Genomic DNA, 25,498 nt, shown 5'->3' with positions numbered 1-25,498 from the left:
CAGAGACAGGAAGCTTCCCTGGGCACCCATGGAGGGTGCCCTGGAGAAGATCCAGCCCCCAACCCCTGGCTCTGGGGACAGAAAGATCTCAGGTTGCAGGGCACATAGCACCTCTCCAGGTGACACAGCTTCCTTCTTCCCTTGTTCTACTATCACTCACCTTTCAGCTCTACCACCAACTTAAGTTTCAAAAGCACCTGATTAAACAGTACTTCTCTCCTTGGAAGGGCCAGATACGAATTCCTCATCATGATACTTTCATTAGTTATACCATATTATATTTGCCTGGCACAACAATAGGCATTCGATAAATATGTGCAGAATAACTGAAAAGTTGAACACTTGCAGAGAACTCTAAATTTTTCAAAATATGTACTGAAAGTACAATATGAGTTCTTTCTCAGACGTGTCTTACAGGCTGGAAGGCTATATTATTACTCAGGAGGAAGCTGGGGTGAGGTGACTCACCCAAGGCCAAGAGGGGCAGCCCCAGGTGCGTCACACTCCTTCCCTAGTGACAGCCTGGGCTCCAACATCCAAATACTAACAAATACTTACGCCAGACTATTACGTGAACACAGCAGCAGACAACTACACTCACCATGGGCTCAGACACGTAAAAGAAGACAAGACACACAGGAAGGCTAACAGGGATGATTTCTATTATTTCCTTCTCTACAATTTCCCATGTATTCCAAGTTTTTAAAAAACCACACAGGCACATACACACACAGAACTGTGAAGCTGTATGTGTGTCTAAGACTCTGTCCTTCAGGAGAACTGACATCTGGAGCCTCATCTACTCACTCACCTGGCTGGATTTGGAGCCAAATTCTCCTGCCACCACCTCCTCCTCAGCATCCAGGTCAGTGGCCGCCAGAACCTTCTGTAGGAGCTGCTGTTGCTCCTCTTTTGTTGAAAATGCCAAGTCTTCCTCTTCCATGCCAGCAAGCTTTGTGATCACCTGTAGAGCGGAACTCTCTTGTTTTCTCTCCCTTGGCCCGATCCACCTTCTCCTGGGCTCATCTGGTCTGGTCACCTCCCCACTCAGGCCCAGCAGAGAAGGTGCTAATAACAGAGAGCTCCTCTCCGGCAGTGCAGAGCCCAGCCTCGGGAGCCACCTCAACAGGGAGCTTCGCTAAGGGCTGCACAAGGCAGGAAAGGTTCAGGAAATTCTAGGGAAATCTGCTCCCAACACATGGCACCTAAATGGCCACTTACAGAAGATCTCCAGGGATCTTGGCAACCTCAAAGCAGCCATTTTAGTAGCTTTCCCATCTTGCACCAGGTAAAGGAAGGGACCAAGAACTGAAAGGCACAGCCTGTTGCCCTTCAAGAAGGTGTTCAACCTCCAGGCCTAGCGCCCAGGGCTTCCTGCAGAAGGGGCATGTACAAATGATTGGATACTTTTTCTAAAAGAGAAAGATAGCATGGTGGAGATTTGGTTTTCACTTCCTTGGGGATAATTCACTACAAGGCCTACCTATCCCTGCAGAAAGCTAAGACCGATTATGTGAAGGGAACTTCTTTTCTGCTCTCCCCTCTCTAATTTTTGCCTAATTTTAAAAGAAAATTCCTAGAAGGAAGGACCTGGCTGAGCCCTTCAGGTGGCCACAGATCTGGAGTACAGATGTGGGACACTTCTGCTCTGGCCTCCTCCCCAGGGCCATGATTCTGGGAACCCTAACCCGGCTGCTCTTGGCGGGCAGATTGGAAGGTGAGGCGCGCAAAGGCAGCTCCAGCCAACAGAGACCACCACGTGCTCAGCACTTTGTCAAGCTCATCTGTCAAAGAACCCAGAGCACTTCCTGATTCAGTGCTTCTCTTGCCCTTATGACTCTCCTGGGAATCAGAAGGTATGAATGCTGTTATCACCACAAATGTTATACAGACGGATAAAAAGGCTGCAGTGAAAATCCTTTGAAAAACTGTGCCAAGTGTCCTGAACTAGAATTCAGCATGAGAAGTCTGAAAAGTGTCACTGCCTCTGACTGAAAGAGCAGGGTCGGACAACCCTGTCCTCTTGTCTAAGGTGATAAAGGGGACTCTGTTAGTTCCCTGATTAGTTCTACCCTAAACCAATTTGAAAAAGATACAATTTAAAGTAGCTGGAGAGGCAGCCTACAGTCTTCCACAAATCAGGAACCTGTATGTTCTAAGATGTCCTTTCAGTCCCCTGCTTGCAGTACCCTCCACACACACACACACAAAACCCTTTGGGATACTAAATCCTGGCATAAATTTACTATCTGTGTCAAGAGGAAAGAAAGCAAATGCTTTCACCAATGAAAGTCAGCCAAAGCTTCAGAGTTTCCCAAGTTGTTAGAACACCAGATTTATAGTACATGGATGGCTCCTGATGTTTGAGGCTCATGGAAGCCTAGGCTCACCAGATGGCTAAGGACAGAGCTCTCCCAGATACTGGAGGGAAGCCCTGAGAAAGTAAACCCAAGGGGCTCACACTAACACAGTGGTGGCCACAGTTCCTTGGCATCTCAAGTCCTACTAGGGTAGCACATTTTCCCCACCAACACATCTAATGGGATTTTTTTTTTTTTTTTTGCAAGATGACTATAAAAGGTTAACAAGCTGAGACTACACATGTTGCTTGCTTCAGAGGCCCTGTTCCCTGAGAGGTTGGAAGCAGGAGAGGAGTCTGCTCAAGATTTTTCCTTCAAAGCTCCCCACAGTTCATGCAAGGAGAAGAGGAGTCTGAGGCAGGGCCCCCAGTCCCCTAATATTCTGTGCCTGCCGGAGACCTGTCCCATGCTTGTGCTGACAGTGGCCTCCACTTCTCATGGAGGACTGGGTAGAAAAAAGCCTCGGTCCTACTCTTGAGACCAAAATGCATACATACCTTAAAGCTGTAACCTTGATCTACCAAGAACCTCTGCCGCTTGGTTGAATAAGCCATTTCCTGTGTGTCCTGGGATACCAGCGAGTAGAAGAAGGCATTGTACTCCTCTGCAACCATCCCTGGGGGGAGGGAATGAAAAAGGATGACATGAGCCATTAGAATGCAGGAACTAAGGGTCCACAGCTCAAAAGGGGATCTATGGCTGATTCTTGTTGATATTTGACAGAAAACAACAAAATTCTGTAAAGCAATTATCCTTCAATTAAAAAATAAAGTTAATTAAAAAAAATAAAGTGGCAAAAAAAAAAAGTAAGTCCTGCAGTGGGAGAGCATTGCAGTCAGAGGGGTCACTGCCCTGACTCTGCACAAGGACTTCAACAAAATTAAAAACTTTGGTGCTTCAAAGGACACCATAAAAAGAGTGAAAAAACAACCCACAGAATTGGGAAAAACATTCACAGAGCATAAGGGATTTGCATCTAGGGCATAAAAAAACTATTACAACTCAATAATGAAAAGACAAACCAGTTATATACAGGAAAAAAGATCTGAACAGACATTTCCCCAAAGAAGATATACAAAGAAGATTCATGTGTCCATGAGCACATGAAAAAGCTCACTATCATCAGTCATCAGGGAAATGCAAATCAAAACCACGACAAAATACTACCAAATACCACAGGATAGCAAGGATGAAGAAGGGTGATCACTGCTGTTGTCAAGGCTGTGGAGAAACTGAAATCCTCACACACCGCTGGTGAGAACGGAAAATGCTGCAGCCACTTGGGCAACAGCCTGGCAGTTTATTAAAATGTTGAGCATACAGTTACTATATGACCAACAATTCCACTCCAAGGTACACCCAGGAGAACTAAAAACTTATGTCCATACAAAATTTGCACATGAATTTCATAACAGCACTATTCTAAGTGCCAAAAAGTAGAAATAATCCAAATGTCCATAAATGGATTTTAACAGTTCATACAGTGGAATATTACTCAGCAATAAGTAAGAATGAGGTACTAATAGGTGCTGCAATATGGATAACCCTTCTGAAAATATTATGCTAAAACTACTAAAAAAATAAAAAGCTCAGAGAAAAGACACTAACAGAATTATCACAGAAACAAGGTAATCTAAAAATCTGGTCCTGCAGGAAAATCAGAATATTTTTGCTTCACAGTTCAGTGTAAGTTAATTATTTGTGTACTGCTTCTGAATTCAATTGTTTCTATGTCTTCCAAGAGTGCAGAGATGCAAAGAAAAGGGCTAATTATCTTATAGCAAATATTTTCTTTTGTCTTATTGAGATAAAATTGACATAGTGCTATATACACGTAATGATATGACTTACATATATGGTGAAATGACTACCTCAATAACTTTAGTTCACATCCATCATTTCACAGTAACACACATACAAAAAAAGAAAAAAAATGGCTTTTTCCTTGCGATGAGAACTTTGAGAATGTACTCTTGAACAACTTCAAGTATAACATACAGCAGTGGAAACTATAGCCGTCATGTTGCACTTCATATCTCCAGTACGTATTTACCTGACAGCTGAAAGTTTGTACCTTTTGAATACATTCATTCAAATCCCCCACTCCCAAATCCCCATTCTCTGGTGATCACAAATTTTATATCTTTTTCTCTGTTTTTTTGTAGATTCCACATATAAGTGAGATCATACAGTATTTGTCTTTCTGTCTGACTTATTCCAACTAGCATAACATTCTCAAGGTCCATCCATGTTGTCACAGATGGCAGGATTTCCTTCTTTTTTATGGCTGATTATTATATTGGGTTGGCCAAAAAGTTTGTTCCAGTTTTTCTGTAACATCTTATGGAAAATTCTGAACGAACTTTTTGTCCAACCCAATATATGGACACACACGTGCATGCACACATTTTCTTCATCCATTCATCTGTTGATGAACACTTAGACCAGCACCATGTCTTGGTTATTGAAAATAATGCTGACATTAACATGGTGGTACAAATATCTCTTTGGCATAGTGACTTCATTTCTATCAGATATATATCCCAAAGTGGAATTGCTGAATTATATGGCACTTCTATTTTTAATTGTGTAAGTGACATTCATACTGTTTTTCACAATGGCTGTACCAGTTTACATTCCCAACACTGCACGATGGTTCCCATTCCTCTACATCCTTGACAATTAACAAATGTTAACTACTGACTTTTTGATAACATTCTAACAGGTGTGAAGCGATCTCATGGTGTTGATTTGCATTTCCCTAATAATTAGTGATGATAAGCACCTTTTCATGTACCTGTTGGCTATTTGTATATCTTCTTTGGAAAACTGTCTATTCAGGTCTTTGCCCAGCTTTTAATTGAATTATTTGGGTTTTTTTGCTATTGGGTTGTATGAAGTCTTTATATATTGGATATTAACTCCTTATTAGGTACATGATTTGCACATATTTTCTCCCATTCCATACCTTGCTTTTTCATTATTTTTTAAAAAATATTTATTTATTTGGCTGCATCGAGTTGAGACACGCAGGATCTTCATTGTGGCATGCGGGATCTTTCCATTGTGGCACATGGGCTTAGTTGCCCTACAGCACATAGGACCTTAGTTGCCTGAGCAGGGATCAAATTCACGGCCCCTGATTGGAAGGCAGAGTCTTAACCACTGGACCACCAGGGAAGTCCCTGCTTTTTCATTTTGTTGACTATTTCTTTTGCTGTGAAGATGCTTTTTAGTCTCATGTAGTCAACTATTGACTTGGCAGTCAAAAAAACACTGCCAAGATCCACGTCAAGGGAGTGTTTTTTCCCTATGTTTTCCTTTAGGAGTTTCATGGTTTCCAGTCTTGCACTTAAGTCTTTAATTCATCTTGAGAGGATTTTTGCTAGTGGTAAAACACAGGGGTTGAGTTTAATTTTTTATATGTGGATATCCAATTTTCCCAGCACCATTTATCAAAGAGATTTACTCCACTGGGTATTCTCCGCTCTCTTTCATGGGTTTATTTCTGGGCTTTGGATTCTGTTCCACTGGTCTATAATCTGTTTTCATATCAGTAACATACTCTTTGGATAGCCAAAGCTTTATTAAATAACTTAAAATCAGAAGTGTGATGCCTCTTGCTTTGTTCTTTCTCAGAACTACTTTGGCTATTTAGGGTCTTCTGTGGTACCATATAAATTTTAGGACTATTATTTTTACTTCTTTAAAAATGCCAGTGAAGACTTAATAGGGATTGCACTCAATCTAAAGATGGCTTTGGGTAATATAGATTTAACAACATTAATTCTTCCAATCCATGAACAAAGGATACTTTCTATTTATTTGTATTTTCTTCCATTTCTGTTGTCAGTGTCTTGTAGCTCTTTCACCTCCTTGGTTAAATTTACTTCTAAATATTTTATTGTTTTTGATGCTCTTGTAAATGGAATAATTTTACTTTTTTCTCTTAGACAATTTGTCATTAGTGTATAGAAATGCTGATTTTTGAATGTTAACTTTGTATCCAGTAACTATTGAATTTGCTGAATATATCTAACAGTTTTTTGGTAAAGTTTTTAGGGTTTTCTACCTATAAAATCATGTCACATGCAAATAGAGAAAATTTTACTTCTTTTTCAATTCTGAAGCCTTTTATATCTTTTTCATACCCAATTGCTTCCAGTATAATGAACAGATGACAGTGGGTGTCCTTGTCTTGCTCCTGATCTTAGAGGAAAGCCTTTCAAACTTTTCACTGTTAAGTATGATGTCAGCTGTGGGCCTATCGTATGTATCCTTTATTATGCTGAGGTACTTTCCTCCTATGGGATTCCCAGCTGGCTCAGTGGTAAAGAATCCACCTGTCAATGCAGTAGACACAGGACATGGGTTTGATCCCTGGGTCGGGAAGATTTCCTGGAGGAGGAAATGGCAACCCACTCCAGTATTCTTGCCTGGAAAGTTCCACCAACAGAGGAGCCTGGTGGACTACAGTCTGGTGGGGTACCAAGGAGTTGGACATGACAGAGACTGAGCATGCACGCCCATTCCTCCTATACCTAATTTGTTAAGAGTTTCTATTACACACAGATGTTGAATTTTTTCAAAAGCTTCTTCTTCATCTACTGAAATGATCATATGAATTTTTTTCCTTAATTCTATTAGTGTGAGGTATCACATTTATTGATTTGTGTATGTTTGCATCCCAGGATAAATCCCACTTGATCATGGCGAATGATCCTTTTAATGTGGGGCTGAATTTGGTTTGCTAGTATCTTTTTGAGGATTTTTACATCTGTATTCATAGGATATTCGGCCTGTCCTTTTCTTTTCTGTAGTGAACTTTTCTAGTTTTGATATCAGGGTAATACTAGCTTTGTAAAATGAGTCAAACAGCACTTTAAAAAACAAAATCAAAGAGCTGTTCAAATTAGATTTGTTTGTGTGTGATGAAGAGTAACGAGTAAGTAAAGAATCATTTTCACATATATTAGTCAGATTTATCCAAGAGTCTACTATATTCTGGGGGCCTCCCTGGTGGCTCAGCAGTAAAGAATCCACCTGAAATATAGGAGATTGGTTCGATCCTTGGGTCAGGAAGATCCCCTGGAGAAGGAAAGGTAATCCACTCCAGTATTCTTGCCTGGGAAATCCCATAGACAGAGGAGCCTGGAGGGCTACAGTACATGGGGTCGCATAAGAGTCAGACACAACTCAGTAACTAAATAACAACAACTACTGTATTCTGTAATGTAGTCTCATTCCTCATAATAGTCCTGAAAGATAAGGACTGTCAATCCTGCTTTGGATGAGAAACCAATTTGCTTTGCTGAAAGGGGCAAATTACTTATCCAAGGTCACACAGTTGGTCTGGTGCCCAAGTCCACGTTTGCTATTTCTACAACTTGCCCTGTCTCTATTTTAATCACACTCAATTAGCTGCTTCCTAAATATACTCAAATGCAGTATAATATCAACACATGCTCACCAATCCTATCATTTTCAAAAGTCCAAGCTCTTCCTGAGATGAGTGACTCCCTTGAGAACAGGGCCTGTGTCATTCTTGTAGGACCTACGTGGCCTTAGGAGGATGCTGGAGGATGCCAGCAACATTGGTCTCTACTCTGCCCATGATGGGGGTCTAGGCCTTTTTACTGCAATTAACAAGCAGAAACTCCATGCCTCTCGCTTCCTCATTTGCTGGGCTTCTATTAGCTGCCACTCAGGGGACCATTCTTCACAGGTTATGAGTGAGGTAGCCACCCTGTGGCTGCTCCTGCCAAGCTCTCCCCTTACTCCTAACTCGAGGTTCAGATGACACCTTCCAGCTCCTATACATCCACTGGTGGCCAAAGCGCTGCTTTCTCCCTCTACAACCACACCATTCAGCACTGCTTCCCAGCTCCCTTTTCCACGAACATAAGCACTCAGCTCAGAATATGAGTTCCAGACAGCTGCTATGGAAAGCATCCAGATAGTCACTCCCAACACCAAAGAAATAATAATGCCAAGGAGACCTTGGTCCTTGCTTTGGAACCCCCTACACCCCACCCCCTTTAGAGTCTACATAACCCAGGAGCATAAGCTCGCCCTCACGAACACACAGGCACCAGACAGAAGTGGTTGGAAAAGAGAGCCCTGGAGAAGGTACCTTTTTTTGCTCGGAGCACTCGCCCTAGTCTCTGGGCCTCCTGCCGCCGGGAGCCACCATGAGAGGAAATCTGAATGAGAACATTTGCTTCTGGCAAATCAAATGATGTGTCACCCACCTGCAGAAATGAGACAGCTGTGAGCTTGGGAAGATTTTTATATGTGAGACAAAAACGAAAAAAAATTCAACTAGCCTCAAATTTAAATAAGCTCTGTAGATAATTTAGAAAAAACAATCATGATCATCTCAGTCTATACCAGGGTCCCTCAGACGCAAGCAGGTCTCTAGGACCTAGTGTGCGTCCTGAAAGCTGTCTTACAGAAGCTGTCAGGACCCACGTCCTAACCATCTGTCTCAGCAACAGTCCTAATGCGAGCTGCTAAGGCCCAGAGACAAGAGGGCCCAATCAACACTCTGAGTGATGCTTTTCATTTTTTGCAACAGAACTAGGTCTGCAGAAAACCATCCACAATTTTAACTCGAGGCCACTAAGGCCAACAGCACAAGCTGGACACATGACCTGGTAGGGGCCACTGCCTGCAGTGGGCTGGATTCTGGCTCAGGGTAGCTGCCCTGGCTTGGGGTACAGAGAAAGGTCCAACCATCAAGGTCTCCAGACACAGAAATCAAAGCTTGGTACTTACTGATCCATCTATGATCACTTTATAGGTAAATCGCATTTCTTTGGGGCTTCGGGTCATTCTAATCTAAATGGCTATTCTAAACTGTCAGGCTACCACTTCTAACTGCAAATTAAAACCGTCACCAAGCTGGGCCTCCATGACCTTGTACTGTGTTTACATTCACCACTCACCCCCAAGGCACACAGGAGCCAGGACAAAGGTTGCCCACGACCCGCAGGAATCTCCAACCCCACAAAGAGAACCTCATCCACATGCCTCCCTTTGTCAGAGTATTTAGTGAACATTCCCCCTTATACGAAAAAAATACAACTTAAAATTCCTGTATCCCAAAAAGAGGTAGAAAAAGCTTAAGTCATACAAAAGGACTTGCTAGAGTATATACTCCTTGAATTAGGAATATAGACTATATACACTAAAACTCTACATCTGCTTCTTCTACTACCTGCCAAACAACATTCCCGTGTCCCTAGACACTGGACACATGGGAATGAAGACTGACATGTGACTGCCCAGAAATCATCCAGCTGCCCCCAGGCTCCGGGGTTGCATGCCACACTGACCTTAGATATGAAGATGGTGTTGATTTTGGGGTTATGCTTGAAATTCTGGAGAATCTGCATCCTTTCTCCCTGGGACGTAGGACCATAGATATAGGGTCTAGAGAAGAACAAAGCTATGTTAGGAAGACCACAGAAGCACTCCTTGGCTATCCTGAAAGCATGTCAGAGGGAAAGGGAGCTCTTACAAGTTTCTCTCTCCCAGGAAGACCTCTGTCATGGAAAAACATCAGGAAGAGACCCATAGAAAACATGCCGCCACCCCTTCCCCTCTGAGCCAAGGTGCAGGTCACCATTCTCTTCAAGATTCTCCCTTTATTCTTTTGTTTTTGGACTGTGCTCCTTCCTCCTTCAACATCTCTCACTCTACGCTTAGTGTCTATACAAGAAGAATCCCCTGGATTCCATGAAGCACAACAGGAAAAAAAGAAAACATTGCTATTTGCAAACAAAAGCCTGGAAGGAACCATTTCCATATGAAATAGGCATTCTCCAAGAAAGGAGAAAAGAACCCCTTCCAGATTTCTTCCCACTGACTCCCTGTAATGCTATGTTCAAAGCACTTCTTGCTAGTTTCCAGCTGCCAAAGGGTACAACCCTTTCTGACAGCCTCAGTGGTTATCACCTCTTGGCATCTGGCAGTGCCATTCCTCTACTTTTCCTATAACGACATGGTTTTTGGAGCTTCCACAGGGTCGGTAACAATAGAGTGATGATGACAAGGACAAGGACCATGAGGACAGCAACCAAGGACGTAGAGCCCACTCACAGCAAACAGAGGCGGTCTCCTTGCTGTGGGGAAAATCCACACCTGCCAGTATTCCTCAGATCTGTAGAAGGTGGGCTTCATGTTCCCAACTTACACCCAAGGTTGGGAGCCAGAGGACACTGAACTCAAGTGGCTGTTCCACCATTCAGGCCCGTCAGCTCCTTGGAAGGCCTAGGAAGCACTGCTTTTGGCATTTCACACACACTTCCCAACACTGTGCTATAAACCAGTAACAGGTATACCAAGAGAGCAGCCCCCTGGCCTGTGGAGAAGCTGGGCAAGGCCTGGGACAGCTGGATGCTTCTCCAGTCCTGCAAGCCTGGCTTACCAGAGTGTTTGGAGCATTCTACAAATCTATTATTTTCTGGGGGTTCATGCTCTAAGAAGGCTGGGAATCTGCACTCTTCAGAACAGCCTGTCTCTTGATATCTAGGCTTTTAGGTGGCTCTTTTTCTCCTTGATCATCATCAGGAAAGACAACTCATACAGTGGCAAGCCCTCAGTTTCTGAGTCAAAGTGTCAGTCGCTCAGTTGTGTCCGGCTCTTTGCGACCCCATGGATGATAGCCTGCCAGGCTTCTCTGTCCATGGGATTCTCCAGGCAAGAATACTGAAGTGGGTTGCCATTCCCTTCTCCAGGGGATCTTCCCGACCCAGGAATCAGACCTGGGTCTCCTGCATTACAGGCAGATTCTTCACTGTCTGAGCCACAGCGAAGGTTCCCTCATATAGGAAATGAAACAGAAGAGTAACCATCCTCCAGAAAAAGGACCTAACATTTGTTGAACACCTACTAGATTTAAGAATCCTGAGGTAGGTGGTGGTAACTCTGAGAGACAGTAGAGCAAAAGGGTAGAACAGAGAAAGCAGAAGCCCAGGCCGGCAGGAGAGAAGAGCCAATATAAAAGAAGACAGTTTTCTATACAGAACACAAAAGGGCTCAAGATCTAATCACCAGTTGCCTCAGAAGGTAGGTGTTAGGGCAGGATTACAGACAGGAAGACTGACAGAGTGTATGTATAAAGAACAGTGTCAGATCCCAAGCATGTCAGATCCCGCCGCCAAGCATGCCTCCGCCCACCTGGCAGGAAACTGGAGATGTACTTTCTAGATTCTGAACACACATAGGGAGACCCTTTGCCTTCAGGCAGAGCTGAGGGTAAAGCAAGAGCAAAAGTGAAGAAAGACGGGGATTCCCGTTCCCTCCCCTGCCACAGGCTGGTATCTAGGAAACAGTAAGATTCCTCTCTGGAGAAACTTTCCAGCCCAAAAGAAAAGACCCTGAGATACTGGCATCTGGCAACTTCTTGACAAACTAGCCAGGCCCATGCCTGATCATGGAGAGGTCCATAGGCTGGCAAACCCACCAAGCTATACAGAAAGGCCAATCAGCTTTTTAGTGACTCACCCTTGAATAAGAAAAGAGCCAAAGATCACAAAAATCACAAGATGGGCTTGAAAGACAGAGCTGAAACAAAACACTTGAAGAAAAGAGAGATGGTGTAGGGAATAGAAGAAAGCTTCGAAAGCTTTAATAGCCAGAGAGAAGACACCATACTTACTCAAAAAAACAAGAACAGCTGACCATAAAGAACTCTTGGAAATTAACAAAAGCTTTTAATAGAGTTGGTAGACAAAGGGATAAAAAATAAGAGAAAATGGGAGGGAGTTCCCTAGTGGTCCAGTGGTTAGGACTCAGTGTTTTCACTGCCATAGCCTGGGTTCAATCCCTGGTCAAGGAACTAAGATCCCATAAGCTACACGGCACGACCGAAAAAAAGGCGGGGTGGGGCGGGGAGGAATTGGAGAAGGCGCCCAGAAGATCTAACACCTGACGAGCAGGAATTCAAAAAGAGAGAAAAGGAACTTCCCTGGCAGTTCAGTGGTAAGACTCCAATGTAGGGGGCGTGGGTTTGATCCCTGGTTGGGGAACTAAAATCCTACATGCCACACAGCACAGCCCTCCCACCCCTCAAAAAAAGAGAGGAGAAAACAGAAAAGATGAGTAACAAAGAAAAAACATAAAGAACTTCTCTGAATTGAAGGACGTGAGTTTTCAGATTGAAAAGTGAGTTTTCAGATTGAAAAGTGTCTACTGCATGTATCGTAATGAAAGAAAAAAAGATCATGCTAGTCACACTGTTTTGAAACTTCCAAAGATGAAAAAAAGACTCTAAAACCCTCCTGAGAGAAGGAAAACCCATGACCACCACAACAGATCACATACAGAGGAGTCAGAAGGGCATCAAGCAGGCTTGCAAGCAGCTGCATTGGAAGCCCTGAGAAAACAGCCCTACCTCTGACATTCTGAGCCCCCATCAAACTACTTACCAAGTGTGAGAGTGAATAATGACATCTGCAAGCAAATTCTTATGAAATTTTCCTCTACATACCTTCTCTCAGAAACCTACTAAAGGATACACTCCATCAAAATGAGTGACCAAGAAAGAGGAGACTTGAGATGCAGCAACAGGGGCTTCAACACAGGGAAGAGGTACAAGGAGTTCACAGGATGATATCAGAGGCATGCCCAAAGGTGACAGGCAGCATCTCGAGTCCTAGAGAGCAAGCAGACCAGAGCAAGACAGGAAGATGAAGCACTTGAAGGGATCCGAGTGGAGAAAGATCTGACCCTTCTGAGAGGGAATTTTATGAGGAGTCTGAAAAGGGATAACTTGGTAATTACATAGAAAACCAAGCAAAAGTAATAACAAGGCAACTATTAACTCTAGGAAAAAACAAAATGTTAATAAAAAATGTGATCACAGTACACTGCCTTCCTTGGCTTGAACAATACTTACACAGTCAAAATAATGTAACACTGACATTAGCTAGAACATGGAAGCAATCTAGATGTCCATCGACAGATGAATGGATAAAGTTGTGGTACATATACACAATGGAATATTACTCAGCCATAAAAAGGAACACATTTGAGTCAGTTCTGATGAGGTGGATGAACCTAGAGTGAAGTGAGTCAGAAAGAGAAAGATAAATATCGTATTCTAACGCACATACACGGAGGCTAGAAAAATGGTTCTGAAGAATTTATTTACAGGGCAGCAGTGGAGAAACAGACATAGAGAACAGACTTAGGAACATGGGGGGAGGAAAGGAGAGGGTGAGATGTATGGAAAGAGAAACATGGAAACTTACATTACTATATGTAAAACAGATAGCCAAGAGGAATGTGCTGTATGGCTCAGAAAACTCAAACAGGGGCTCTGTATCAACCTAGAGGGGTGGGATGGGGCGGGAGATGGGAGGGAGGTTCAAAAGGGAGGGGATGTATACCTGTGGCTGATTCATGTTGAGGTTTGACAGAAAACAACAAAATTCTGTAAAGCAATTATCCTTCAATAAAAAAAATAAATTAAAAAAAATGTAAAAATGTAACATGGAAACTTAGTCCCAAACATATTGTGGGGACGGAGTGGGGGGAGGGGATGGAACGACATATGTAAGAGGGTTAAATCCACAACTCCCATGGTAGGAAATTAATAGGCAATTTCTATAATTAATCATCAAGAAATTGCTATATAAATTATTACTTAGGAAGATGAAGGTAAATAGAGAAAAGAGTTGAAAGTATCCATCTCTGAGGAACAAGGAATTTTGATTAGGAAGACAAGTGCAAGGAATTGCTAGTTTGCCTTGCTAGTTTTCTTAACGGCCTATGTTACTTTGATAAAACATAAAATATTTCCTACATTAAAATAAGGTACAGTTTTAGAAATTTGAGAAACTCAGTCTGTGTGACAGTTTTCTCATCTGTAACTTGAGACTAATACAATCATCTCTTATAGCTGAAGTGATGATTAAATCACAGCTTGTGAAGAGAAGCTGCCTGTATCCATCCCTCCCCACTGACGTAAAAATTCAGGCCTGAGGACCTTGTCTTTTGCTACACTCACAGCACCTGAAGCCCTGTATCACTGTGTAAAGAAGCATAGGCCTCTTCCTCTTTACTTGGCAGTATATTTTCAAATTTCAATAGTATCTGGGCGAGGCTGTAACAAGGACTCTGCTGGGTGTTTCCTAAGAAGCTCTTTCTAGGTGCTGGGCTATACCTGGGATGCTGGTTCAGTCTGCCTTGCCTTCCTGGCCCCTAGTCCATATTGTCTGATCTCATCTCCAATCACAGTGCCACTCAACCTGAAACTCCAGATGCCAACTAGTGCCCACCTTTCGAGCCCAGCTCCAAAGCAGCACTTGCTCTCTTGGCTCACAGTGACCAGGCCCTCTTTTCTATACACACCAACCTCTGACTCTGACCACTGCTCCTCTGTTTCATATGGTCCCTGGGAACATAAAACTAGACCTTCAGATACTAACAAGTTCCTGAGAGCTTCGAGAAAAAAAGTCGCCTTCTGCACTCTCACGTGCGGAAGATAAATGGGCTTTTGAGGCCAGCTCTAACTTTTTAATTCTTACTTGTTCAGTCGAATGGCATATTCCTTCAGAGCAAACACATTGTCAGCAAAGACAATAATCTTGTCATTCCTCCTTTCATGAAACTTGATCAGAAACTGGCAAGCTCTGAATTTGTTGGGATTCATGGTGTACAGCAAGATCCGTTTCTTGGTTTTGATTGCCACATACTCTCGGTAAAACTCAGGAGACATTGGGCACCAAACCTGTGAAATGGTAAGAAATAGGGATCAGTATGCAAGTTTAAGTACCACACAATTGAAAACTTTGGCAAATCAGCTTTAAAACAAACCAAGACAACACCAATGGCATGTGAATTACATCTCAAAACTATTGTAAACACACATTATAAAACAAAACCTGAGACCCAATGCTGAACCAAGACCCTCTTATATGTTAATAACAACGATTTTAAAATGCCTTGACAGCAGAGGTGGACCTGCTCTGTCCACCTTTGGATAGAGATCTGCACACACACTTGCCAGCTCTATGTGCTGGGTTAGCCTAGCAATGCCATCCCAGTAATGATACAAGCGAACTCTTGAGGGTGGGGGAAATGTTCTAAAACTGGATTAGGGGACACAGCCCCACAACTCTTTACATTTACTAAAATCACAAAAATTATAAATCAACAGCACTTACTTACAATAGGTGAATGTTATGGAACATAAACCAGACCTTGATAAAGCTGTTAAAAAAAGCAACTTAGCAACCCCAATGTCTGTCAACATCACTAAGTCACGACCAACTCCTTTGCGACCTCATGGATTGTAGCTATCAGGCTCCTCCATCCATGGGATTTCCCAGGCAAGAATGCTGGAGTGGGCTGCCATTTCCTTCTCCAAGGGATGTTCCCCACCCAGGGATTAAACCCACATCTCCTACACTGGCGGAAAGATTCTTTACCAATGAGCCAACAGGGAAGCCCCTGTCAACATTAGAAAAGGCTGTTTTTACTGCTGTGTGATATTCCATTAGCTATCAAATTGTGGTATATTTGTCCAGTGGAATATTACAGAGCAATTCAAAGTAATGAACTATAGCTATAAGAATCATCAAAAATAATGCGTTACACAAGGAATAAAAATACTAAGCAAAAATCAGAAATCATGCAAGAACTTTTATATATATATATATATATATATATATCCTGATTCTTTTTGCATATACATAAAGATTTTAAAGGGGCTTCCCAGGTAGCACAGTGGTAAAGAATCTGCCTGCCAATGCAGGAGATGTGGGTTCGATACCTGGATCAAGAAGATCCCCTGGAAACAGCAACCCACTCCAGTATTCTTGCCTGGAAAATCCCATGAACAGAGGAGCCTGGCGGGCTACAGTCCATGGGGTCACAAAGAGTCAGATATGACTTAGCAACTTAACAAAGATATTTAAAAAGCAAAGCTAAACAACAAATGTTTAGGGAATTGCACATAGGAAGTAAAATAACAAAGAAAAGCAAGAAAATGACAAACCTAAGCTCCAAGACAGTGGCAGAGGGAGAGGAGATGCAACTAGACAGGATCAGGCACCTCAAAGATTCCAGCAGTGCTGTGCATAACTTGGGTGCTCTTTGTGAAGATGTACCCAGAGGGTAAGGAAGCTTCTTGATAGAGCAAGGCCACTTGCACAGCTTCCTCACACTCACCTTCACCCAAGAGGCCCATCTCTGCCCTTTCAGGACACAGCCCACCCTACTCTAGCCACTAAGTGACGGTCATTTTAAAATGCCAGAAAGGCCTTCTGTTACTATTCTTTTGAACATGTACTTTTAACACATACCTGTGCAGGTATTCATCACAGAACAATACTGGGAAAACATGTTCTTAGAAACTGAATGTTGAAGGTCACACGTGCTTTCTGTGGGCATCGAAATCAATAGACTGGCACTGGGGGTGGCTGTCACACGGAAACAAGAATCCCTCTAGGGTGAAGGTGGGCAGGAGCACCCTGAGGGGCTCACTCCCAGAAGGGAGGATGGGAGCCGAGCCGGCCTGGGTTAGCCTCCTGATTTGACCCCTTTCTGTGTGCCCCTGGACAAGCGACTGTCTCACACATCTGAAACGGCAGAAGATCACCCACTCCACAGGACTGAGGCTACTGCAGAGGCAGCAGAACTCCTTTTTTTTTTTTTTTATATAAACTTATTTATTTTAGTTGGGGGCTAATTACTTTACAATATTGTAATAGTTTTTGCCATACATTGACATGAATCAGCCATTGGTCCACATGTGTTCCCCCTCCTGGACCCCCCACCCACCTCCCTCCCCATCCCATCCCTCTGGGTCATCCCATTGCCCAGGCCCTGAGCCCTTGTCTCATGCATCAAACATGGAATGGCGTTCTGTTTCACATATGATAATATACATGTTTCAATGCTATTCTCCCAGAACGTCCCACCCTCACCTTCTCCCTCAGAGTCCATAAGATTGTTCTATGCATCTGTGTCTCTTATTCTGTCTCGCATATAGGGTTATCGTTACCATCTTTCAAATTCCATATATATGCATTAGTATACTGTATTGTTGTTTTTCTTTCTGGCTTACTTCACTCTGTATAATGGGCTCCAGCTTCATCCATCTCAGTAGAACCGAATCAAATGTATTTTTTTTAATGGCTGAGTAATATTCCATTGTGTATATGTACCACAGCTTCCTTATCCATTCGTCTGCTGATGGACATCTAGGTTGCTTCCATGTCCTGGCTATTGTAAACAGTGGCAGCAGAACTCCTGCTCGGGTTCTGATCTGCATATCTGCCTGTGAGGGATTGACCTGATCCAGCTCCCCTCTGCAGGGCAGTGCCCCGCCCTCAGGGACCATTAGGAAGAGGATAGCTACCTCAGCACACTGGACTTTGGCAATGTAGCCACTGTTCTGCAGCTCCATCCAGTTGGCTTCATAGAGCTTCGGCCCAATCAAAAAGTTTAAGTCGACGATTTTGTCATCTTCCCGGACGAGGGTTGCGGTCAAACCCAGTTTGCAGTGCGCCTGCACGATGGTGAGCACCCGTCGGAACATCTTGGCTGGGGAAACAATTGGCACGTTCACACCATCACTTTTAAATGCTCTAAGTACCAAAGACAGCTTTGACCTACCACTGGTCCAGGACACTACATGGCTAACCCCTGGGTCACAGGATCACAGAAACCTGGCCCTAGTCAAGAATGACTAGGTGAGAAAGCTTCAACTCCACTTCCAGACCTGTTCCCAAGAAGGGTGAAAAGGAGAACAAGAGGAGATGACTTAGAGGAAGCCCCAAGCCAGGGAACCCCAGCGCTCCCCTCACACAGCTAAGCTATCAGGAGGAGCATAAACAGCAATTGGAAACATGATCCAGGACATTAAAATGCCACTGAGCTCTGACTCACACACGGAATTTGTTCACCCTGAAGCCTGCTGACCAGAAAGAATGCTTCAAACACAGCCTCCAACTAAACTGCTACAAAGCAATTTCAAAGTTATTTATAGAAAATGTTTCTTTTTATCAATTTCCAATCCATCAGACCCAATACCCACCTTCTCTGTAAGGCTTTTTGTTCTTTGAGTTTATGGTTTTTGATTCCCAGGTGGCACTAGTGGTAAAGAACCTGCCTGCCAATGCAGCAGACCTAAGATTCCCAGATTCCAACCTTGGGTCGGGAAGATCCCCTGGAGGAGGAAATGGCAACCCACTCCAATATTCTTGCTTGGAGAATTCCATGGATAGAGGAGCCTGGTGGGCTACAGTCCACGGGGTCACAAAGAGTTGGACATGACTAAACGACTTAGTACAGTGCACACTGAACTTTTCCTGAGGGTGGGTAAGTGAGCGTAGTTTTATAAATGTTAACAGAGGGGCAGACTGTGCCACCACCACGATCAGGTTACAAGCCAATCCACAACCCCGAAAGCTCCCCTATGTGCTCCCTCGTCACACCCCTCATCCCGCCCCAGCAACCACTGATCTGTTCTCTGTCACGACAGTTTTGTATTTTCAAGAATGTCCTACTGAAGGCATCATGCACTCTGCAGCCTCTTGGGACTGGCTGACCTCACTCAGCACAATGCCTCTGGGCTTCCTTTCCATGGCTGAGGACTATCCTGTCGAATGACGTGCCAGCTTGTCCGTCCAGCCCCTCACTGACAGGCATTTCCATGGTTCATAGGTTTTGGAAATTATAACCAGGGCTGTTATAAACATGCACAAGTTTTTGTATGAACCTAAGTTTTCATTTCTCCAGGACAGATGCCCATGGTGGGACTGCTGGCTCATATGGTGATTTTCTAATAAACTGCCAAACCTCCCCAGAGTGACTGTACCTTTTGCAATTCCTCTGGCCATGCATGACAGTTCCAGCTGCTCTGCACTCTTGTCAGTACTTGGTACTTTATATATATATATATAGCCACTCTAATAGGTGTGTCTCTTGGGTGAAGTCTATTCATGTCTTTTGCCTGTTTTCTAACATTTTCTGCCATTACCTGACTATCTACAGGCAATCAAATTAACATATCTAAAGCCTACTCCCAATTTCCTCTCACCAAACCTGCTCCTTCTAGAGCCTTCCCCATCTAACATCCACTCCTTTCTTCTGATGGCTCAAGCCAAAATCTGACAGTCATCCTTGATTTCTCTTTCATAACCACATTTAACCTGTGCACTTTATCTTCAAAGCATAACCAGAATCCGCTTACCCTCATTCTTACTGGTTCCAAGCCTTGTGCTGGGGTTCCACAAACTAACATATCTAGATGCTCTCTACCCTTGCTTCCTGCAGTCTCTTCCCAGCACAGCAGCCGGGGTGAAATTTTTAGCACGTTAAGTCAGATCATGTCACCCTTGACTCAAATCTCTCAAAAGGCATCTCACCCAGAGTACAAGCTGAAGGTCTACCTTCAGGCCCTACAGGATTGGCCCCAACGCCTCTCTGAACTCAGTTTTGACTGCTCTCCCCCTCGATGCCCTCCCCAGCCACAGAACTACACTGTGGTCAGACCATGCAGGTACTACTTCCCCATCTCAGGACTGCTTCCTTCTGACTGAGAGACCCTCATCCCTGCTTGGCTTGCTGTGAACATCTCCAGGCATCCAGAAGGGTTGGAGGAGTTCTCGTTACAGAGAAAACAAAAAGATGGAAAGGCCATCTTCACAATATTTTGAAAACACTATGTGAAAATGCCTCTGATTTCATTTAATTCCTAGTCATCTCTAATTTCCACTTCTCAACTGATCAGAACTGTTCATTTGTTTTATCAAGAAAGGTCTGCCTGGTCTACTACTCAGTAATAAAGGGAACACATCATCAGTACATGTCACAATGTGGATATATCATTATGTGAAGTGAAGAAAGCAAGATATAAGAAAATATATATTATATGATTCTGTTAATATATTTCCAGAAAAGGCATGTATCCAGAAACAGAAAACAATTCAGTGATTGCCTGGGGCTAAGGATGAAAACAGTGACGGTGAGTATGAGAAAGATGTTCTAAAACTGGATCACGGTGATGGCTGCACCAATGCCTTACTAAATTCAAGATTACTAAAAATCTTGAATCATATACTTATAATGGGTAGATTTATGGCTCAAAAATTATATCAATATAGCTATTAAAAGGACTGCCTGCAATACTTGGACAAGTACAACTTCTATAACATATAAGGATCAATACTTCAGTCTTCAAACAAAACAAACATTGCAAGAACTATTTTGTGCTCCTAGTGTAGTTTTTGTGGGACTGTCAAAAAAAAAGGGGGGAAGGGGTTAAGGGTAAGTGGATGAGTTGAGGTGCAAAAACAGAAGGGAAAAAGTATCCCTTTCTAAATGACTACTCTGGGCCAGTGTAAGAAGACTGTCAGTGTGTACGCCCACCCACCACTAACCCCCACTCTGCACATGCTCATTACTTAACTGAAAGCTTCACCAAGCAAGTCTCTCTAGCAAGATGGATGTATACAGGGATGTATACAGGCTGTATACAGCAGCCCCTCTCTCAACCCAAGAATTGGAAATTAACCTGTCTATACGATGAGCAGGCATCCCAGCTCTCAGCCTGCTTACCTGGTATGGTGTGTACTTCATCCAGGATCATGAGGCCCCACTCCTGAGTTTTGAGCCACTCCATCACCCGCTCAGCCTCCCAGGACCTTTTGGTGGTGTGGCCCAGCATTGAGTAGGTGCTGATGGCAATGGAGCAGCCTATGGGCTTGTCCTTGGCATCAGAGGTAAAGCGGCAGATCTGGCTGTCATCGATGGTGGACCACATCTTGAACTGGGCTTTCCACTGCTCCACGGACACAGCTGAGTTGCCCAGCACCAGACAGCGTTTTCTGACAGTACAAGCAGCTGTCACGCCAACCAGGGACTTCCCAGCACCTACAAGATATCAACGGGCAATCCCACCCAAGCCAGGTTGAAATGAGGGACAGGGACAGACAAAAAGACTCGTCAGCACACCAATCTGGTCCAAATTGTTTGTAGCAATTCTCATAGTTGATACTGCTGAGGCATTTTTTCTGCTCCAAACCTGTTTCCTTCTTTACAGAAAAGGAGGCATGCCCAGTTCACACACAAATGTGAAAATTAAGAGACAAGTGCCAGGCCCTGTTAAAGCGCCATATATGCATCTTGTCTAAATCTTAAAAAGCTACATTTGTCAAAACAAATGATGAATAAGAGACACTCCTACTAGTGCCATTTTAAAGATGGGAAAACTAAATCTAAGGTGCAACTTGCCTAAGACCCTGGGACAGCAGTGCTGCTAGGGTATAGTGTATCCGACGCATGGACTACCCTAGGAGGGACTGAGTAAAAGATGGCTACTATGATCACACAGTAACCTGGGCTGCGCACTCAGGAATGTGGTAGTGTGAACACTGCTACTGGCAAAGACACAGGGAAGTGAAATTCCAGGGGCTTCTGAGTTCACCACCATGCACCATCAGAAGACCAAGATTAAAAACAAGCTGTTCCTTTAAAAAGCAATTCTTTCTTAACCAGGGAGGTGCTTCCAAGTAACCCATGGGGCTTAAAAAAAAAAATGAAGGTGCAGGCCGCTTCCTGAGACAGTTCACCTTCTAGAGTGTGGGGCAGGGCTCCAGCTGAGTCTACCGTGACTTCCGGCCAAGAACCTAGGCCAGACCAGACACGACTCAGGACAGATCCAGAGAGAGCAGCCCACCCGTCTCCTTCGCTCAGCCACTCACCACAGGGAAGGACAATGACCCCGGAGCGTGCACGCCCGTTCCCAAACATCTTCCGCAGACTCTTCTCCTGATAAGGTCTAAGCACCGCAGTGGGCTTCAGGTCAATGTTGATATCAGGGTTGACAGAATCATTGCGAAAGTCGTATTCTGCCAACAGAGGGTACTCCAGGTGGATGCAACGTTTCTGGAGTTCTTCAATCATTTCCTGGAAAGTGAGCATAAAGGTTTTATAATCTTATTAACTCCAAAGCACGCCCAGAAGCAACACATATCCTAAGATACCTAACAAAAAAAAAACAAGTTTACCTAGACTATTGCAATTTCAGATATTGCTTGATAACAACTCAGTTAAAGCAGAGAAAAGCACCCCAAACTAAGGTAATGAACAAAATTAAATCCAATCAGCTACCAAAATGCCCCGCAGACACCATTTCTCACTCACCCACCAGCAGGAAGAATGGGACACTCAGATTTAACTCCATCAGGAAGAATGATGCCACAGCACATTGGAGATAGATAGGGGTTCCTTCCTCTCACACAAACTACGAACAGTCCATGCAGGGTCAGACCAGCTTCTGACATCAGCTTAGAGAAGCAACCAGGAGGGGTTACGTTCACTAACCTGCTTGACTTCAAAAGATACTGTCTGTGTCTCTTCTTCTTCCTCCTCATCCTTGTCCATTTGTTCATAAAAATCAAACAGGTCTGTGGGGATGTCCGATTTACCCTGCGGATCTGTCACTCGGGAAGTGGAAGGCCCACCGCCACCCTCAGCACTCTTAGCAATCTGAAAGAGAAAGGCAGGATCTGGACTTGCACAAAACATCTAACCTTACTGTTACCAAGCAACAGTCAAAGTTGCAAGAAAACTGCAGGACTACCAGGTTGCAAATGCTGGACTAAAAGCACCTGAGAGCTAAAATCCTAAATGCGTCCAACCCCTGAGGGTGACCCAGGAGCCCACATACGGCAGATTTGCTTGTGAAAGTCTCGGTGATGAGCTCGGTGGCCTCCCCCTCAGAGTTCCTCAGGCGGCACTCCCGGATCACAGGATCCTGGAGAAGATGCTGGATGACATCAGGGTGAGAACTTTCAACGAAGTACCTATGAACGGAGAGGAAGCAGAAGCCTACTGACCGCACAGAATTTGCAGAAGAATCCATTTAGCATTTATAAGATGGTCTGGGGATTGTGGCCTCCGGCTTCTCTCTACATTCACTCTTCCCCATCCCTTAGCCAAAGCTGAGTGATGAGCTACTGGTCAGGATATAACACAGAAGGGTTGTTGGCAAAGCCCCACTTTGAAGACAAACTAGCAGGGATCTGAACCCCAGCCACACTACTAGGAGAAGAGAGTGGTCAGTGAATGAACAGTTTTGGCCACATAGCTTCACTCATTCCCTTTAGCCCCTTACTCTGGGGAGTAGGTGTTAGTGCAGAGCAGACAGTCCACAAACGTTAGCTTCCTGCCAATGATACGCAGAGGGTGAAAACGCCGTGGTGGGCCTGTCACAGAGTCCCTTACCTGTTGTGCTTCAGGACCAGCTTGACTTTCCCATAGCTGACAGTACACAGCTGAAAGGAGTGACAACACCAGACAGGCAAAATCAGCAACATGCAGCTCACTCAGAACAAGTGCATTACTGGACACATTTTACTACCTATCAGCCAAGCAAAGGGCTCATTTTACTGTAGGAAAATCCACTGTGAGATCCTAAACGGGTAGATCTGTCTCAATACAGCTTTTTCTATTAGCTTCTACATTTTTTTTAGCTTTAAATACTTTTAAAAATTTTTAACTTATTTTTAATTAAAAAATAATTGCTTTACAATATGTGTTGGTTTCTGCCATATAACAACATGAATCAGCCATAGGTATACATATGTTTAAATATTTCTACTAATAAGGATGACTAGAAATTAATGAACTAAGTATCTAACTCAAGCTACAGGTTAAAAGATACCACTACCCACAAAACCCCAAAAGAAACAGAAGGACAGAAATTAAAGATAAAAGTGTAAAAATGATTTTGAAGAAGAAAAAACAAAACAGTAAAAGTACTTCAAGTAAAATAAATCCAATAGAAATATTTTTTTTTTCATTGAAAACAGCAGGAATTCCTTGGTGGTCCAGTGGTTAGATCTGGAGGCTCTCACTGCAGAGGGCCCAGGGTTTAAGTCCTGGTTAGGAAACTAAGATCCCACATGCCCCATGATTCAGGGGTGGGGGTGGGGGAGTGAAAATAGCTTAAATCGTAGTTGATCTAGTCAAGAAAATATAGGAATACAAAAACACTACAGAAAGTGATAAGTGTAGATAAATTGTTCACTGCACACCTGTTGGTGCCTTTGTGTGCATGCTGAGTCCATTTCAGTCATGTCTGACTCTTTGTGTAGCTTCTACTTTTTGAGAGCAAAACCTCCCTCTTGTCTGGCTAATTCTGATGCACATCCCTTAACCTATAAAATGCTGCTTAACATCTTTCTGTTATTTTCCCTTTCGCTTTATTCTTCACTTCCAGAGACCCCATCCTAATCCAGAGATTCATCTCACTATATCAGCGCTACCCCCAACACAAAGCTGGCAGAATATGTGTTCAGTAACTGTGTGCTGCAAAAGTTAAACACAAAGCCTCCAGCCTCCTCGCCAATGTCCCTATTTCCTCAACTAGATGTAAGGTCCTTAATGGTAGAAAATCCTTCCAAGTTCCCAACAATCTTTAGGACGGAATGAGCAGAGAAAATGTGGTGGCCGCAAAATTTGCAACTCAGATCTCGGGCTGCTGCCTGCCTCCACTACTGCCATCTAAATCCACCCCTGCACTAACCAACACCCACATTCCTGCACGTAGCTCCCAGTCAACACTAAGAAAAGCCAGGGAACTGAAGCAGGCTCATTTTACAAGATGCAAGTCCTTCTCCCAAGGTACCCTTGCACATCACAAGAAAAGAGAACTCTCTTCAGGGCTCCCACCAGCTTCTCTGAGATTGGCTTCATTACTGTGCTGGATGCCTGTGGCACTCATCTTCTGCCACTCCAGATCTGGGGTCTGAATCCAACTGCCTATTGATCAGCAGAAGACAATGAAAGCTACTGTCCATCTCTTCTGAATGGTAGTCACCATCTCTCAGAACCCAAGCATGTTCAAGTGCTCGTCACAGAGAACTCTCCTCTTCCACGTATGAAGTCCTTTTTGACTTTCCCTAATGGAATTTGTTGGCTAGTGGTCTCGTGTCTCTCAGACTTAAGTGCAGTTTATCATCTGTACTAGTCTATTCATGTCATCATACAGTACACCCTGGACCGAGCTGTTTAACAAACAGAAACTTATTTCTAGAAGTCCAGGATCATGAGGCCAGGAATTTCTTTTCCAGTGAAGGTTCTCTTCCTGGTTTGTAGAGGGTTACCTTCTCATT

General features: G+C 43.7%; 1 protein-coding gene across 2 annotated transcripts in view; it reads right to left on the bottom strand.

The window, feature by feature from the left end:
- The window catches only part of ERCC3 (ERCC excision repair 3, TFIIH core complex helicase subunit), a 28,781-nt gene that overhangs the window by 1,245 nt on the left and 2,038 nt on the right, over window positions 1-25,498 (bottom strand). For both annotated transcript variants that reach the window (XM_081581149.1, XM_081581148.1), the window contains exons 4-14: window positions 23,607-23,656; window positions 23,050-23,185; window positions 22,704-22,868; window positions 22,082-22,286; window positions 20,937-21,251; window positions 17,734-17,918; window positions 14,897-15,099; window positions 9,698-9,794; window positions 8,494-8,611; window positions 2,858-2,976; window positions 812-964 (exon numbers count right to left, since the gene is read on the bottom strand). In XM_081581149.1, the coding sequence (XP_081437275.1) occupies window positions 812-964; window positions 2,858-2,976; window positions 8,494-8,611; window positions 9,698-9,794; window positions 14,897-15,099; window positions 17,734-17,918; window positions 20,937-21,251; window positions 22,082-22,286; window positions 22,704-22,868; window positions 23,050-23,185; window positions 23,607-23,656 (1,746 nt within the window). The remainder of the gene's footprint in view (window positions 1-811; window positions 965-2,857; window positions 2,977-8,493; window positions 8,612-9,697; window positions 9,795-14,896; window positions 15,100-17,733; window positions 17,919-20,936; window positions 21,252-22,081; window positions 22,287-22,703; window positions 22,869-23,049; window positions 23,186-23,606; window positions 23,657-25,498) is intronic.

Source organism: Giraffa tippelskirchi, chromosome 3 (genome assembly GCF_054371585.1).
Source record: "Giraffa tippelskirchi isolate mGirTip1 chromosome 3, T2T-mGirTip1v1.2.pri, whole genome shotgun sequence".
NCBI classification, from domain to species: domain Eukaryota; kingdom Metazoa; phylum Chordata; class Mammalia; order Artiodactyla; family Giraffidae; genus Giraffa; species Giraffa tippelskirchi.
This window is presented reverse-complemented; position numbering and strand designations above follow the sequence as displayed.